Source organism: Lissotriton vulgaris, chromosome 9 (assembly GCF_964263255.1).
Source record: "Lissotriton vulgaris chromosome 9, aLisVul1.2, whole genome shotgun sequence".
NCBI lineage: Eukaryota > Metazoa > Chordata > Amphibia > Caudata > Salamandridae > Lissotriton > Lissotriton vulgaris.
This window is the reverse complement of record NC_141697.1, coordinates 962,400,470-962,417,790: the sequence shown is the minus strand read 5'-3', so window position 1 is coordinate 962,417,790 and position 17,321 is coordinate 962,400,470. Positions and strand designations below refer to the sequence as shown.

Genomic DNA, 17,321 nt, shown 5'->3' with positions numbered 1-17,321 from the left:
TTGTATTTCCCGCTTAGGCTGGAGAAGCTCCGTCACCAGCTGATGCCCATGTATAACTTTGACCCAGCAGAAGAACAAGATGAGCTGGAGCAGGAACTCCTTGAGCATGGCCGGGATGCTGCGTCAGCTTCATCCCAGGCTTCTCAGAATAAGGTAAGAGACAACAAGGAGTTACACATACATAGGCTCCTGTTTATAAGTCTGCTTTTTGTCATATGCCTTCCAGCAACATGCGAGATTTGCAGGACAGGGCAGCTGGATGGTGGTAACAAACTGATGAGAGCATGTGATTTGGGATAAAACTAGATTATAACAGGAAATTGGCTTAGAAAATGAGACAATCTTAAAAGGAGACACTCTTTGGTTAAGGCGAAAATGAATGTGTCCTCATGTAACGCAACTGGCAAAGCGATCTGATACCCGATTCCTTTGCGTCAAGTTTGCGCTATATAAAACTCTGTAAAATAAATAAAATAAAAAATTGAAGAATAAAACCTGTAAGGATGAACATATGATACCTAGACATAGAGAGACTAGCTGGTGGAAAAGACAACCTTTGGCCCCTGGTGTGAAACCTGGTCAGGGGATTGGCGAGGGCATGGCAGTAGAAAATCATGCCGAAATGGCATGATGGACAAGGAAACAAAAGGAGCAAGTTCAGACAAACAAGTAATAGGCAAGCTTGACAGAGCACATATGCTAGGCACTATGGCAACCATTGTGTGGAGACAACCTGTTATGGGTGAAAAATTATATGCTGTGCAATAGCTCGTGGCATGGAACACCATCTCTCGTGTCCTGTGTACTCCATCTCTCCAGGCACAGCCTGTTTCTACCAACTTGACTCTTCAGAAATGTCATCCATCTTGCCTCTGGATTGTCTCCTTTTCAGTAACCTTCATGTGCCTTCACTGTGGAAGATTGTACAAAAAACACATTTCCACCAACACATGTCAGGTAATTTTTAGGATGGGCAGAAGCAGTTCTACCATGTCAAAAAGGTTATTATTGGGGTTGGCAGAAGCTGTTCTGCCCTGTCAAACCCTGTCATCAATTTCTACCTGGAAATCATTGGTCTTAGTTGTAAAGATACTTACAAAATTCATGAGCAGTACAGTCACAGGCTATGGTACGCTATCGTAATAATCCCACTTCGTGTGGGCCTTGGGGGTTATAACAAGGTTACATTTGAGGTGTTTTGGGTGTGGTTCTTAGGCGCTGCATGCCTATTTCAGTTGACTCTGTAGATGGATGAGTAAATCCATTCTGAGCTATTAGGACTCGAATCACTAGCATATGGAAGGGAACTAATGTTGTGAATAAGTTGCCTATAGTGAATTAAATTTAATTACTTTGATACAAGTTTATAAACAAGTGCAGAAAAGGGTACTAGCAAAGAACTAACACAGGTCAATGTATGGAGTAATAATTAAATAATTAAAGGTTGTCTGCACCATGTACTAGGCGATTTAGCGGAGTGAAAGTGGACATCATAATGGATGCTTGGGTGTTTCAGAAGTACTGAGATGCACATGGATAGCACAACTTCCTGTCTCCCACATTTCAGGGACTGCTCTTCAAATGAACAACTACAAAAACTCTACTTGTGCAGAGTGATTGAGGATTTTGTGAAGAATTGAATATTAAATAGCATTGCAGTACTGTTTGGATTGATTAACTTTGAGATGGATATGTGGCTGAGCTTCAAGATAGTGTATTTATCTTGGAAGCCTTTTAAAAAGATAAACACCCGGGTAAGAAACCCACACACTGCTCTGCGTTCCGCCAAATTTCGTTGCTGAACCTGGACCTGAAACTCTTCACCGGAATTTTAGCTGCGTGCCTTGGTCCATGCCTGCCTGGGATCTTGGAGCCTGACCAATCGGGCTTTGTGCCTAACCGTCAATGCAGCGATAACACCAAACGGGTGCTCCACCTGATAGACAAGGCCCATTTTCAAAACTCGGATTCCGCACTATTAGCCATCGACGCTGAAAAGGCGATCGATCGTGTCTATTTGACCTACTTACAACCAGTCCTGACGCGTTTTCGGCTGGGAGACCGCTTTCAATCCTGGATCGCCTGCTGTTGCCACCAGCCCCAAGCTCGGGTCCGCTTGGGTGGTCTTCGATCAAACCCGTTTGAAATCCAACGCGGCACGAGACAAGGGTGTCCCCTGTCCCCCCTCCTGTTTGCCCTGTACATAGAGCCCCTAGCGCAGAAGATCCGGGACCACCCTGACATCCGGGGTATCACCTTCGGCCGAGAACCACACACGATCAGCCTCTATGCGGACGACATCATAGCCGCTCTCGACCATCCAGATCGCTCGATACCTGCCCTTTTGGAACAGTTAGACTCCTTCGGTGCTGTCTCGGGCTTTCGAATCAATAGGGGGAAATCCCTGATATTACCCCTGGGCAAAAACGCCCACTCCAATGAGTCTGCCTCTACATATGGCAGTTATCTCCAGTTGGCCACGCAACTCCCATATCAAGGAGTCACTCTCACTTCTTCGACAGACAAAACCCTCACTGCCCAGATCCGAACAGACCTCGCGTGTTGGCCTAAGCAACCCCTCTCTCTACTAGGGAGAGTCGCCGCGGTAAAGATGTCAGTCCTACCTAAAATCTTATATCTCTTTCAGACCCTCCCGGTCGCGCCCCCCACAGGCGCCCTCATGGACCTACAGGCCGCCCTCCATCACTTCATCTGGGAAGGGAAACGGGCACGCTTACATAAGCTGCTGGCATACAGGAGCATGGATGAAGGGGGCCTCGGAGTCCCCAACCTACTGCAATATTTCCAAGCCTCTCAACTCCGCTATTTGGTGGAATGGTATAGGCCAGATTCCCAATTAATTAATTAAGAATAACAGAAATTTATAGATATAAAAAAATTACTCTAATTGAAATGAATGAAATGAATGAAATGAAATGAAATGAAAACGGGATTTCTAGAGCGCATGGCTGCCCGGGGGCGTCCCAGCGCTGGGATTGTACTAGCCATTGAGGGGGGAAGCAAAAAACGGGAAGGGAATAGGCAAATTATTGTGGGAACAGGTGGGTTTTGAGAAGCTTGCGAAATTTGTTGTGATTCGTTTCTGCTCGAAGATGGATGGGTAGGGCGTTCCACAGTATTGCTGCTGCAACTGAGAAACGACGTCCTCCAGTACGGGCTTTCCTAATTTTATGTACTGTGGCCAAGTTGCCATGGGAGGAACGCAGAGATCTGTTGGGTTTATATGGGAAGAGCCTAGTTTTATGCAACGGGGGACCCTGATCTTGTAGAGCTTTGTGCGTTATACATAGTGCCTTGAATTTGACCCTTTCACGGATTGGGAGCCAGTGAAGGGTCTTCAATGCAGGTTTAGCTGATGTTCTGCGGGAGGTGCCTGTCAGGAGCCTAGCAGCGGCATTTTGAGTTCTCTGCAAGATGTTCAGGGTTGCTTCAGGGGCTGCCAGGAAAAGGGCATTGCCATAGTCTAGCCTCGATGATATCAGCCCTTGTATTAGGAGCTTTTGAGAGGGGGCAGGGAGCAGGGGGAGAATTTTCCTGGCTGAGCGAAGTAGGCCTACGCAGGTACCTGCGGTTTTTTTTGCCTGGGTTTTAAGAGAAAGGTCCTGTTCTAACCAGAAACCCAGACTTTTGAGCTCCGGCTTGGGTTGGGGAAGGGTCCCTAGGCAAGAGGGCCACATTGCGCTGGGGAGGAGCGATGTTTGTGGTCCCAGTAGCATGAGCTCGGTTTTAGAGCCGTTCAGTTTCAGTCTTGAATCACACATCCACTGATAGATCCCTTCAAGGCAGTCATGAAGGTTTTTGATTTGAGCACTCTCTAGCGAAAAAGAGACCACCATTTGGGTGTCATCAGCGTATGTGATGGTTTTTATCCCAAATGGGGAGACCACTTCATCCAGGGGGGCCATGTAGGTGTTAAATAGTGTAGGGCTCAATGAAGAGCCCTGGGGGACCCCACACTGGAGGGGGAAAAAATCGGATCGCTCAGTACCTTCACAGACCTGAAAGGTTCTGTTTTTAAGGAAGGAAGTGAGCCAGCGAAGTGCGGTGTTTCTTATTCCTAAGTTGGACAGTCGCTGTATCAGGATCTCGTGGTCCACCGTATCAAATGCAGCGCTTAGATCCAGGAGGATCAGTAGCACCGTTCCCCCTGAATCCAAGATGCATCTGGCTTCCTCCATCACTTGAAGAAGGGCGGTCTCGGTCCCCTGCCCAGGACGGAACCCAGTTTGAGAAGGGCGAAGAAGGTTGTTGGCTTCTAAGAAAGCCGATAGTTGTTGATTAACAACCTTCTCCGTGATCTTACTTATCCCTGGTAGTAGGGAGATAGGGCGAAGATTGGAGAGATCAAGTGGGTCGAGACCTGGTTTTTTCTGTATGGCTTTTACTACTGCATGTTTCCAGCTATGGGGGACCACTCCTTGGCTGAGGGAGGCGTTGATGAGATCGGTGGCCTGGTGTGAGATAGTGGGTCCCACTTGTTTGAGGATATGAATGGGGGCAGGATCGTTTGGAGAGCCACTTTTCATAATGTAATTAACTAATTAATATTAATTCATTACCAACTAATTAATAATTAAAAATATGTACAAAATTATATTAATTAATTAAGTAATTAATATTAATTAATTACCAATTCATGATTAATTAAAAATATTTACAAACATATATTAATTAATTAATTATTATTAAATTACTTCCCACCCTATTCCCCTATAAACCCTTAACCCGCTACAGAACATATTTATCAATTAATCAATTAATTAAAAGTAATTAAAAATTAATTCTCAATTAATTAATTAATAATTCCTACTAATTAATAATTAATTTAACATAATTAAATTACTTCCCACCCTATTCCCCTATAAACCCACAACCCGCTACAGTACTAAAAGACAATATTTAGTTAAGAAGTGCCCTCAAACACCCCGGAGGATGTAATGCTTCATCATTGGCTTGCTTCTTGTCGAACCGGCACTGCAATGCCCGACGGACACCGGTGAAGGGGCTCTTTAGTGGAGGTCTTTTGTTGATGAAGCCGTTGGGTGCATGTGGGTGTGTGGACTGGGTAGTGCAGTGAGTGTGTAGTGACAGCGTCTGGGGTATGTGAGGGCACTTCTTAACAGACCTGAACACTCTCACTTACACTTTGGAACTGCACACCAGTTTATTCTTCAAATTTACGATTAAGGAGTATGCCCTGGTTAAAAAAGCTCATGGTTCCTCTTGTTTAGAGACTTGCTCAACTTGATGTCAAAGGGGAATTACATGGATGTAATTTTGGTGAATCCGTGCAAGCACTCATACTTTTTGATGGGAATCCCAATTTACTAAAATATCCAGACTGGACTTTTTGTCAAAAAATAACACTCCTTGAAGCACGCACAATGAAGGAGAAATGGTTTAATATCTCCAAGCGTTCCACCCATAGTATATGTGCTGAACTGTATAGCACAGATGTGATCTATGGAATGTTTTGGAATTTGTAGAGGTCTAGAATTTTGTACAGGAAGAGTATTCTTCCAAGACACACACACACACACAACCACACACAGGCACACACACACATACACACACACACACTCTCTCTCTCTCTCACTCTCTGCAGTACAGTCCAAAGTTTATGCATGGTGCGTGGTAGCCTTTACAGTGTGCAAGCGCACAGGGGATGAGAGTAGCAGCAGGTCATGTTCAATAAATATGGGCCTGTGCTGCTTTCTCCCCCCTACCAACATTGAACTGAGCAACAACAATGGCTTAACAAAAATATATAAACAAGAGATAAAAAGTGCGCAATCTTTCTATTTCACAGGAAAAATCACGCTGACCAAATCAAAAACGAAAGAAACCTATCAAATAGTAAAGAGTCTTACCAAGCTTTCTCCTCTTTCTGTTTCCAACTGCAATACAGTGGGTCACTGCAATGATTCAGCAGAATTCTTTTATCAAAAAGTACATCAAATTTATGTATCATTCACAGATGCCGATCCAGGTTTCTCTGCCCAAGAACGGCTATTGCTGTTGGAAGCTGTCCATCTGCCCTTATTCACTTTGGATCAGTTTCCTTTATTGGATAAGGAGACTCTTGAACAGTTGATGCGTCAAGTAAAGTCAGGCTCCCCATGTGACCCAGCTCCCCCAGACATACTGGTTTCGGCCATCCATGTTGTTCTTCCCATCATTATGAGCCTACTCAATGCCTTCCTGTCTTCTGGTATAGTTCCATCTACCTGGAAACAAGCCATGGTGCGCGCACTTTTAAAGAAGCCGAACTTAGATCCCAGCAATTTTACCAACTATCGCCCTATCTCTCTGCTACCCTGGTTGAGCCAAATCCTCGAAAAATATATTAATATACATCTAACGAACTTTCTCGAGAGTAACCAACAGCTTGATGCCACCCAGACGGGTTTCCGCCCTAGACATGGGACGGAGAACGATCTACTGGCAGTCCCAGAGGCAACCAGAGGGATTCTGGATCGAGGGGGATCAGTGGCAGTGGTCCTCCTCGATCTGAGTGCAGCGTTCGACACGGTTAACCACAATATGCTACTGCCTCGTCTTCTTAGCTTGGGAATTTCAGGGATGGCAATAACCTGGCTCAGATCTTTTCTAAGCAACAGGACCTTTCAGGTCTTTGAGGGAGACATTGTCTCCTCCAGTAAACCTCTGAACTGCGGGGTACCGCAGGGCTCATCATTGAGCCCGACGTTATTCAACGTTTATATGAGACCACTGGCTGAGGTTGTCCGTCTATATCGCATTAAGTTCTTTACATATGCGGACGATACGCAGAAAGTGGTCTCCCTTGCGCAGGAAAATGGCCAGTCAGCACGGAGTGGTCTGATGAATTGTCTGGAGGAAGTAAAAAGTTGGATGACGACATCCTGCCTTAAGCTTAATGGAGATAAAACTGAGCTGATGCTCCTTGGTCCTCCTGCCTTGCTCACTATTGACTCCCTTTGTCCCTCCAGCCTGGGCACGCCACCCACACCTAAGGATAATATAAAAAGACTGGGTGTATGGTTGGATAAGTCTTTGACTTTTAGCACCCAGGCAACCAAGCTATCAGCAGTTTGCTTTGGTCTACTCAGGCTTCTGAAAAAAGTTCTCCCACTTCTTCCTGTGGAAGCTAAACAGATAGTCGTCCAGGGCCTGATCCAGTCTCGATTGGACTTTAGCAATGCCCTGTACCTAGGTGCATCTGACTATACACTGCAGAAACTGCAGATCATTCAGAACTGCGCTGCACGGACGTTGCTTCAGTTGCCTGCAGGATGTCAGCAAAACCTGGGCTCAGGATCCTACATTGGCTCCCAGGGAGGGAAAGAATAACTTTTAAAGTGATGTGCATCTCCCACCAAGCCTATTGGCAGACGGGCCCGGCGATCAGCCATGCGTTGATTACGCCATATCACCCCAGTAAACAACTTTGCTCAAGTCACGCCTTTCTGGCCACAGTTCCCCGAGTCTGGAGAACCAGAGCAGGTGGTAGATTGTTTTCTTACAATGCGGCTAAGCTGTGGAACTCGCTTCCACTCCAACTTAGGTCCAACCCCAATCTGCTTTATTTCCGTAAGCAACTCAAGACTTTTCTTTTTAATATACATAACTGATTCTCTGTGACAACTGTGTCTGGCAGGTAGCACCATTTCTTTTCTGTAGCGCTTGGACGCCCCAGGGCAGCAACAGCGCTCTACAAATCCCCTTTTCATTTCATTTCTGAAAATAGATTTGCTTTATCTTGTAAGATTGAAGATTTCATGTACATCTTCTATGAATGGTGACTTTCCTGACCTTGCATTATCTTGCAATGCCAGCTTATTAATCATATCAGCCTCATCACTGAACTACCTCTCAGGACAGCACAGGTGTGAACTATTTTATATTAATTAAAAGTAAGCAGTCCCAGTGGTGTGTCTATAACCTCCTGCTCTCTGCATAACTGTTTCTCCTGTCTCTCTTCTGTTACCGACTAATTGCCCTCTTGTCAGGCGTTGCTCCGACAACAGTCATCACAACAAAGAGTCCACATTTTGAAGAATCTATTTCCAGCATTTCTAGGCCTAGAAGCCTCAACCTGACTAGTTTCAGTGTTAATCCATTGGAATTATTGGATTTGAGACCTAGGCCCTTCAATTATGAACGTTGATCATACTTTTCAAATATTAATTACTCATCAATTACTGGCGTATTCATAATAGCACTCTAGTACTCATGTTCAGCAAAAAATATAAATTCTTAAAAAAACACATTTCAGATCATGAAAAACATATGAAGTTGAAAAATGTTTTTAAATATAAGCAACTACAGTACGGCCACAGTAGCACACATTATGATTTCTGAAATATAAGTGCGATCTTAAATAAGTATTAAAAGGCGTAGTGTACAGGTCCTAAATATTTAGCCACAGACCACCCAAGGGAATGAGCTTGTCATGAGGTATAAAAAGGTCTGCCTTCATTCTATTGAATTGTGCTGTAATCTCCTTCAGCAAAAGACATACTGATGATGAACGTAATGCAGATAAATCAAACATTCACTCCCAGTCAAGAGATCTGGGTTAAATCCATTGTTCCTTTGCTCACCACACCACCCCAGTTTGGACCCAGCCATATGCAAATAAGTCTTGATGTAGCTCCTGATTGGAACAGTCCAGCCTGAACTGTCAAGACTGGTCCTCCCTGGACCACAAACAAGCATCCTGGGACCGTTTTCACGGCATCACCTGTCATCAGCCAGGTAATCTCATTCAGGGCATGGTCCATTCCACTCAAAATGACATCAACCGTTCATTTCACAAGGGGGACGCCTTCCTAGTTGGACTGCACCATGTCAGTACATTTGTTCTCACATGTTGGAAGAGAATGACAGTGTGTGACTGTTAGAAATGGGATTTCTGGCTGGTTAGGGCTTGCGCCTAAGCCAGGCAGAAACCACCACTCTAGTCAGGGCATGGGAGTTACACGCTGAAGATAACCCCTGCTCACCCCCTTGGTAGCTTGGCACGAGCAGTCAGGCTTATCCCAGAGGCCATGTGTAAAGCGTTTGCGCAACACACAGCAGCAGCACACTAGGCACACCACAAAAAAAAACTCCACACAAGGTTTGTATTATCCAAAACATATTAGATCATAATCACACAATGTACACTGTGCCAACTGGTACTGGGCAATATTTGCAGGGGATTATGTACAGGACTAGGCCAATCGGGCCACAGTCAGAACCATCAGAACGCAGGAAGTAAATATAAACACAACCAGTAACTATTGGTGCAATAATGACCTTAGTATTGTCACATTAGGCTTAAAACACATTAGGCCCAAACCTCATTAGCATAAACACATTATGCAATAGTCCTCACAAGCATAACACATTATATAACAACCATATTAGGCATAACTACATTATGCACAAATCTCATAGCTTAAATACACTATGCAATATATTTAGGCATGAACACCTTAGGCATAAACAACCTAACATAAACACATTATTCCTACATCAACAAATGGCATGAAACACCTTATGCCTAACCATGGGCATACACGCATTGGGCATAACATTAGGGCCTTGCGCCCTACCAATACTGACCTCCTGGCCCTCTGTCCAAAATGTCAGGGGTTGAATTGGGGCCTCTTAAATGTCCCCCTAGCTGCCTAGGCAGTGAAGATGCTGCGCAATGCGCTGGGGCACAGAGGAGCGTCTCCCCCCTCCTCACCACCAACAAAATGCCCCCAAATGTTGCAGCTGCTGCTAACTGACGGTGCAACTGAGGGGAAAGGGCCACTGGCACTGACTGTGCCTCCTGGGTCCCCACTGGGACTCCACTTTAAAATGGACCCCAACGTTGCAGCTGCACTCTGTCCGGCAGGGTAGCTGTGGAAATTAGGCACCGGAACCCCGATCACTGGGCTCCTCCTGGGGCCAAAACAAGCAATGCTCAAGTGGAGCCCCACTCACCGGGGCTCTTCTTCCGCTGTCCTCTGGCTCCTCCGGTCTTCTCTGGTGCCGCTCCCGGCACCTGCAGGGCTCACTGATAGTCCCACTCACGGGGCTCTTCTTACCTGCTCGCCAGTGCTGGTGGGCTCCCGCCTGGCTTCTCCCACATGCGGGCTCCCACCAGCACACAGGGGCCCGCCTGTCTCCCAGCATGCCTGGCCAGGCTTCTGGTGTCTTCCTTCCTGCCGGCTGTTCCTTCTTCTTGCGGCGAATAATTGTGTGGTTGTCTCCCGCCGTAACATAAAACAGCGGGGTGGGCACCTGCTAAGAGAAGCTTACATGCGGGGTGGGCACCCTCTCACAGAGGCATGAAACAGCGGGCTGGGCTCTGGCTGAAACTTGGTAAAATGTGGGATGGGCACCAGCTTCTCCTTTCAGCAGCACGGGGCATCCCCCATGCCGGGATTCCCCCAGGAGATTACACAGAACAGCGCTGCAGGGCTCACACGCCCCTCATCCTCTGGCCAAGACTGGAGCCCCCCTCTCTGGGGCTCCAGCAGTAATGATGTAGCGCTTCACGAAGAGTTTCAGGGGCACAAGGCTGGGCCCAGGCAGGCCAGCTCACAGGGCCCTCCAGCAGGGAGGCAGTCCCTGGTGGCGGTTCGTCCTGGGGCCTAGCAGCAGCAAGCCCCAGCACAAGAAAAAGCACAACCTTTTCATGGGGTCACAGCCCCAATATTTATACTAACATTTTCTTTGTCTGCCCTGGCACAGAGCTTGGGGGCAACCAGTCCTAACTGGTTCTGAGGAGTGTGGAGCACTTTGTTGACAGGACTCCTCTTCCCCTTTGTCAGGTGGAGGCTCGTCATCGGACACACCACAGGGGGCGGACCCAGCCTTCAAATAGGCAGGCACAGATCTATTCAGGGTCAGGGGACAACTTCACCCACTACTCCAAATGCAGAAGCCCTATTCAACCTAGCGCTGACCCAACCTGCCCTCCCTTGAGCCACGCACACCTCACCAGCCTCTATCACTCCAAAGCCAGACATGGAATCCATATCAGGCAGGCAGACACATATAACACAGAAATGCCAACTTCTAAAAGTGGCATTCCTAAAATAGTTATAATAAATCTGCGCACACCATTGCGCAGTGTTTATTATTACCATTCCAAATATACTAAACTTGACCACGCTGCTCCTCTCATATCAGGAATTACCACTGAAACACTTATCAGGGAATCCCCAATGCATTCCTATGGGAGGGCAGCCTCACAGCAGTGAGAAACCAAAATAGCTGTTTGTCACTACCAGGACATGTCACACACTTAAGGTACATGTCCTACCTTTCCCTACAATGCACCCTGCCCATAGGGCTAGCCAGGGCCTACCCTAGGGGTGACTGACATGTAGTAAAAGGGGGGTCACACTTCAGGTGCCATGTCACAGCGGCAGTAACACTGAAAGCACAGGCCCTGCAATGGCAGAGGCCTGAGATAGGTTTGAATGGCTACTTTGGCGAGTGGTGTAATCAGCGCTGCAAGCCCACCAGTAGCATTTAATTTACCGACCCTGGGTATGTATCTGAGATACCACTTTACAAGGGACTGACAGGTAAATTCAATATGCCAAGCAGGTGTAGACCAATCTTACCATATTTGTCACAGAGAGCACATTCACTGTACACTAGACAGCAGTGTTAACGTGCCCAGAGTCCTAAAACCACTAACACCATCTCAGAAAAAAGGCTAGGAGGAGGGCAAAAAGTTCAGGGATGACCCTGCAAAAAGGGCCAAGTCCAACAGTGACTTACAGAAAAAGGGTACTGAACATACAGCTTCATTATAAAGACACTGGTTAGATTGCGATGATTTGCTCCCGCTCGCGTCATTCATGATGTAGTAAAAGCAAAAAGCAGACGAAAATAGATCCTATTTTCTTCAGTCTTCACAGATTGCAACAGGCCGAGAAAGCGGCAAGTGTAGTTCTGTTTAGTTTGAGACCTGCGACAGGGATGCCTAAGGCTTATCCCTGTTTGCTCTGTGCTTAATGAGACCTCAGGCTTCTTCAGCTTGTCTGATCATTTTGGGGAGGCTGAGTCTACTAAATGCTGCTTCCTGGCAGATCACTGGCACAGGCTGATTACTGAATATGTCCTCCCATTATAGCTGCTACCATAGAACCTTAGAAACCATAGCATAGGAGCAGCAGGGCATGTGTTTCTTCATGAGAGTGGTTTCCGGATGTAATGTGCCCACTTTACTTAGGTATTGGTGTATGACTGCACAAGAACCACTTTGTACATGGGGCTACTTTAAAAATATTTCTCTGCTAGATGTTCTTGTTGCACTGTCAAAGTTAATGATCCTGCCTCTGAAATCAAGATTTCCTGCTACCTCCATAAAGTGCACATACCTACAGTATTAGATGCACCAACAATAATAATAATGACTAGAATAACTGACCTCCATAAGTGATAATATTCGACAACACAGTACCATCAAGTTGAAGTGGTACCACAAGAGTTGGCATTTAGAGAAATCACGAAATAATTGTACCAGGGAAGATGATATTTTCATTGGGCCTCCCAACCTTTTCTTTCTGCAAGTTGTCATAGTTGCCTTCAATTAACTGCAAGAGATGTGCTAGTCTGACTTGTCAGTACTCGAGAAATGAGTTAATAAATTGATTTGCTTGTAAACATGGCCTGGTTTAATACTTGACATGGATTTGCTTTCACTTGAGAGAGTAAATCCTTTAGTATCTCCTATACACAAGTGTGAGAATGTTTCACACAGACTCTTAACAATTGCCTTTTAAATTATAGTTTTAGCCAATTTCTGACAGAAATTGTGATGTATAATGTAGTGATTGGCACTCTATTTTTGAAAATGATCTTGTACTTTTGGGGGAAGGACTCCCACGTTGACCCCCTTCTTGGAAAAGTCGAGCTCTCTTGCTTCCCTCACTAACTTTTGCTAAACCAGCACTAGTGTAATGCCCCTCCATTTTCAAATTTCAACACCTGTCACTGCATGAAAGTATAGAAAATATAATTCTCAGAAAAGTTAACAAGCATTGGCAAAGTCAACAGCGGCAAATAAAAAGCACCAGCAAAGTGAGACTGACTGGCTTTGCGACGGCCTGTTAAACTCTGCATTGAATTATAAGCTGTGACAGCAAAAAAAGTAGCAGATAGAGTGGACAGCACCAACTCTCAGAATGTTATTTGCCCATATGCGCTGCGCAAATGAAATTGAACAAAGAGGTGTATTTGAGCGTAGTGTGGGGGTGGGAAATATAGTTGCCATACAGAGATTTAAAAAATACTTTTGGGGCTGGGACTCATTAGGGACTTGACCCTGGCATTTGTGGTCGCAAATAATATTGTCAAGACATTTCCAACCATTGGATAATAATTCGGGTTATTTAAAATGAATTTCTTTTTATTCAGGCATGAACTGGCGAAGGATTTGACTGTAGTTGAAGAAGTTGCAGAGTTCAGCCTACTAGATTTGAAAGTTTCTATATATCAGCTCTTACACAATATATCTCTCATTTCTATAAAAATTGGTGATTCACACACCTGTTACATTTCCATCTCTTAGATTAAATTAGGTGGTCGATATAGACCCAATAGATGACACAGATTGGCAAACAGCGCTGTCGGCCCCTAGAGAAATAGTGATTTCTATATGCTATTGGCTTATTCAGTTACCCTCATTATAATTTCTAATTTAAAACATTTATAAAGCGCAGCGTGCACCGAACGGTTTCTTGGCGCTAGTGGAGGGTATTGGCTACAGAGACAAAGTAAGAACCAGTGGTAGAGCCGGGAAGGGAGGATTACACAGGGAAAGCCTGTTTAAAAAGAAACGTTTTTAGTTCCTTACGGAAGGATACATAATGGGTAGCCGCACGAAGGTGGTCTGGGAGGGAGTTCCAGAAAGTGGGGGCCAAGGTGGAAAAGTTGGACCCACCCCACTTTTTGCGTCTGAAGCGTGGGATTTGAAGGAGGGACTTGGTGGAGGAACGAAGTTCTCTGGGGGGAGCGTATTCTTTTATTAATGAGGAAATGAAGGCGGGGGCGGTGCCTTGACGGGCCTGGAAAACCATGCAGGCGGTTTTAAACAGAGAACGTTCCTTGACAGGGAGCCAATGGAGCTCCCTGAGGAGGGGTGTGGAGTGGTGATAGCGTGGGAGACCAAAAACCAGCCGGGCAGCTTGGTTTTGGACCAACTGTAGCCTCCTTAGACTGTATGCTGGTATGCCATTGTAGAAAGCGTTGGCATAGTCCAGCCGTGATATCACTAGAGCGGCCATGATCATTTTGAGTGCCTGGGGGGAGAAGAAACGAGCGACAGTGCGGATAGTTCGGAGGGTGAGGAAGCAGGAGGAGACTACAGAGCTGATTTGAGAGTGAAGGGTGAGCTGATTATTCATTTATTATAGTTATTACACTAGACAAAAGCTCTGGTGGATGGGAAGGAAATCCTCACTTGCATGTCTAAAGAGCCCAAGGGGATCAGGGTAATTTTCTACATTTGTTATGGGGATGGCAAACCCTATAGCAGGGTTCTCCAAAGTGGGTCCTGGAGGGCTGGATCCATGCCAGATTTTTAAGATAACTACATTTATCTAAATGGGGGGATGCAAAAAATATGGCATGGGTCCGGTCCTCTAGGACGGATTTTAAATAACCCTGCCCTACAGGATTACTGGGGCAGGGTGGTAAAAATCCATTCACAGATAATCCATGATAATATTGATCTTACATCCCTTATTGCCTTGCTGAACATCCGAGATCATATTTAGACTGACAGATACACAAAAGCCTTTGTGAGGATGGGGATGTTAATTACCAAAAGGGACATTTCACAGACCTGGAGAGTGGTCCCAAGCCCCCCAGTGGATGGCTGAACTAGACAGCTGTTGTATATTTGAAAAACAGATTTCTGAGCGCCAACGATAAGCAAGATCAAATATGGGGCAGGAGGATAGGATATTTTGAGCCCAAAAGGATGTTCACCTCCTCAGAATGGAACGAACAAACTGTTATTGACTGTTGAAATTAACATGATGATGTTGTTGCCAATACTCAATGCATGTGCTGCCTAGTTACTGTATTTTACTGCATTTTTAAGTGCAAATAAAATGACCCACTGTAAAACAGAGCGTTGATGTTATGAGCAAAGTGAACATGCAGTTTTTTGAAGAATGCTTCTTTTGGAAGAGTGGGCATTTTTACAAGTAGTGGCATTTTGGCCGGACAATTAGATCAGATTTGTAATTCATTGATGTATTTGCTTAAACTATCAAGGTTTTTGTGGCAGTGAATGACTCATTTACCTGGCTACATATGAACGCGTGTTTCTAAGGTAAGCATGAGACCTGATATCTTTAGGCCTTTCTCAAGAAGCATGTGCCACCCGTGGACTTGTAGATACGCATTGTGGGGTGATACTGTGTCTGGTTTCGTTGGTATGTGTTGCAGCAGGTGTGATCACAAAAGTGAGCCTTCCTGAGGATTCATCATAAACACACTTTGAGGACTTGAGCTGTAAGTCGATATAATTTGATTGATTATTTATATGCATTCTCATGCTCTCAACGTACCTTTTTACAGATCCTGCTTACAAGCCAGGGTCCGCTACAGAGGCCCAGCCGCCTGGTCTTCACCGACGTTGCAAATGCCATCAATGCTTGAACTGCTCTCCAGCCCTCATATTGAGACACTTTGGCCAGATACTGGAAGTTTCAAAGATCAACATTAGTAAGGAGACATCAATCCATAAATGGTAGACTTACCTTGTGATAGGTTGCTTGGAAATAGAGGTATGTGTACTGATATCCGTGTGAGAGCCCATCCCTCTGTCAGCACTACCAATTTACTGTGAATTGCACATACATGCAACTATCACTGCGTCAACAACCAGTCTGATTCAATCATCGTAACATGGGCTTGTCATCGGGAGGCGTCTGGCTGGAACTGTTTCTCGGATTATGGACATGCCTTAGGGCTGATCTCTGTTTTGTTTGGCTGTAAACTAATTTTATGTAGGATAATGCAACCTATGAGTTCATGAATGGATGCTCACACCACTCAATTTCAGAACGCTGCAGTGGTAATACCTCTGCTTGAAGATTTTCTTATACTCATACATTACTCCTCCTCAGTCTCAATTACATGCTTTTCTGGTGGTTTTGGTGAAAATTACAGGTAAAAATCATATTCCAAGTCATAAACGTAGAAGTCACTCATATTTGCAGAGATATAGCTTATGCTTTTCATTGTCATATATGCGACAGAGAATTACAAAATAGGTGAATGAGAACTTATGAACTATGCTTGACAAAAACAGAAAAATCATGATTTGGTGATTGCTAAAGAAAATGCAAAATGAAAGATTTTTGTGGTGATCATCAATGTGTAGTAAATTCAGACTTCCAACACTCTCTCCGGGTAAGTAGTGGGATCTTATGATGAATGGCATCATCACCTCTTTATCCTTGGCACTGGTACTATCTTCGGACCTAAAACAGCACCTCTTCACCTCCCGGAGCTTTTCTTGACACAAGTGGCATCTCATGGCATAGCATAGTATTTCTTGACAAACAGCTACACCTCTTGATCTTTGTCAGACTTTACCATCTACAGCTGCTTCTTTTGAGTTACATCAGCTTAACTCACCCATGACTGCATCTCCTGACAGAGGAACACAGTAATTGATGTCTGCACCTCTACACTTCAGTCAATGGCCCTGACCAAGTGAGCATTACTTAAATACTATAGCAACTTTCCTAGACCTGCAAGATGTCACAGACAGATACAATGCAGCAGTATTTTGTTGGTCATTTTATTTGATGTCAGTCAATTGTGTTTTTCTGTGTTTTACCTGTGCTTGTAGGCTCCTCTGCCATCTCATGATTACAGGTTTTTCCTGTCCAAAAATTGGTCATGAAGCCAGTGCTATACCTTTGCTCTGGTTGTATATGTTATTACATATACCTGTGCTAATGTCACAAATTGCCACTTAGCATTAACTTGCCAACCTTAGCCTCCGTCCAGGATGTTTCCCGTGTACAATCAATCAGGATTTATAAAGCCTGTATAATCACCCCATAGGGTATCCAGGTGCTTGCAGGTCCCGGAGGCTTCTTCGAACAGCCAGGTCTTGAGGGCCATTCGGAATTCCAGAAGTGAGGTGATGGTGCAGAGATACATGGGGAGGCTTTTCCAGGTCTTTGTTGTGGTATGTGAGGATCATCCTCCACTTCTGCTTCGGTAGATGCGTAGAGTATGGGCTAGTGAAAGGGAGGCAGAGAATAGTCTTCTCGAACGTTGGTGGACGTTCAGGT

The 17,321-nt window shown here is 45.1% G+C and overlaps 1 protein-coding gene across 1 annotated transcript in view; it reads left to right on the top strand.

Moving 5' to 3' along the window:
* The window catches only part of C9H3orf18 (chromosome 9 C3orf18 homolog), a 40,724-nt gene extending 23,963 nt beyond the window's left edge, over window positions 1-16,761 (top strand). Inside the window, exons 4-5 of the mRNA XM_086938812.1 lie at window positions 18-153; window positions 15,589-16,761. Coding sequence (XP_086794938.1) covers window positions 18-153; window positions 15,589-15,669 — 217 coding nt within the window. The 3' untranslated portion in view covers window positions 15,670-16,761. The remainder of the gene's footprint in view (window positions 1-17; window positions 154-15,588) is intronic.
* The last annotated feature ends 560 nt before the right edge of the window (window positions 16,762-17,321 follow it).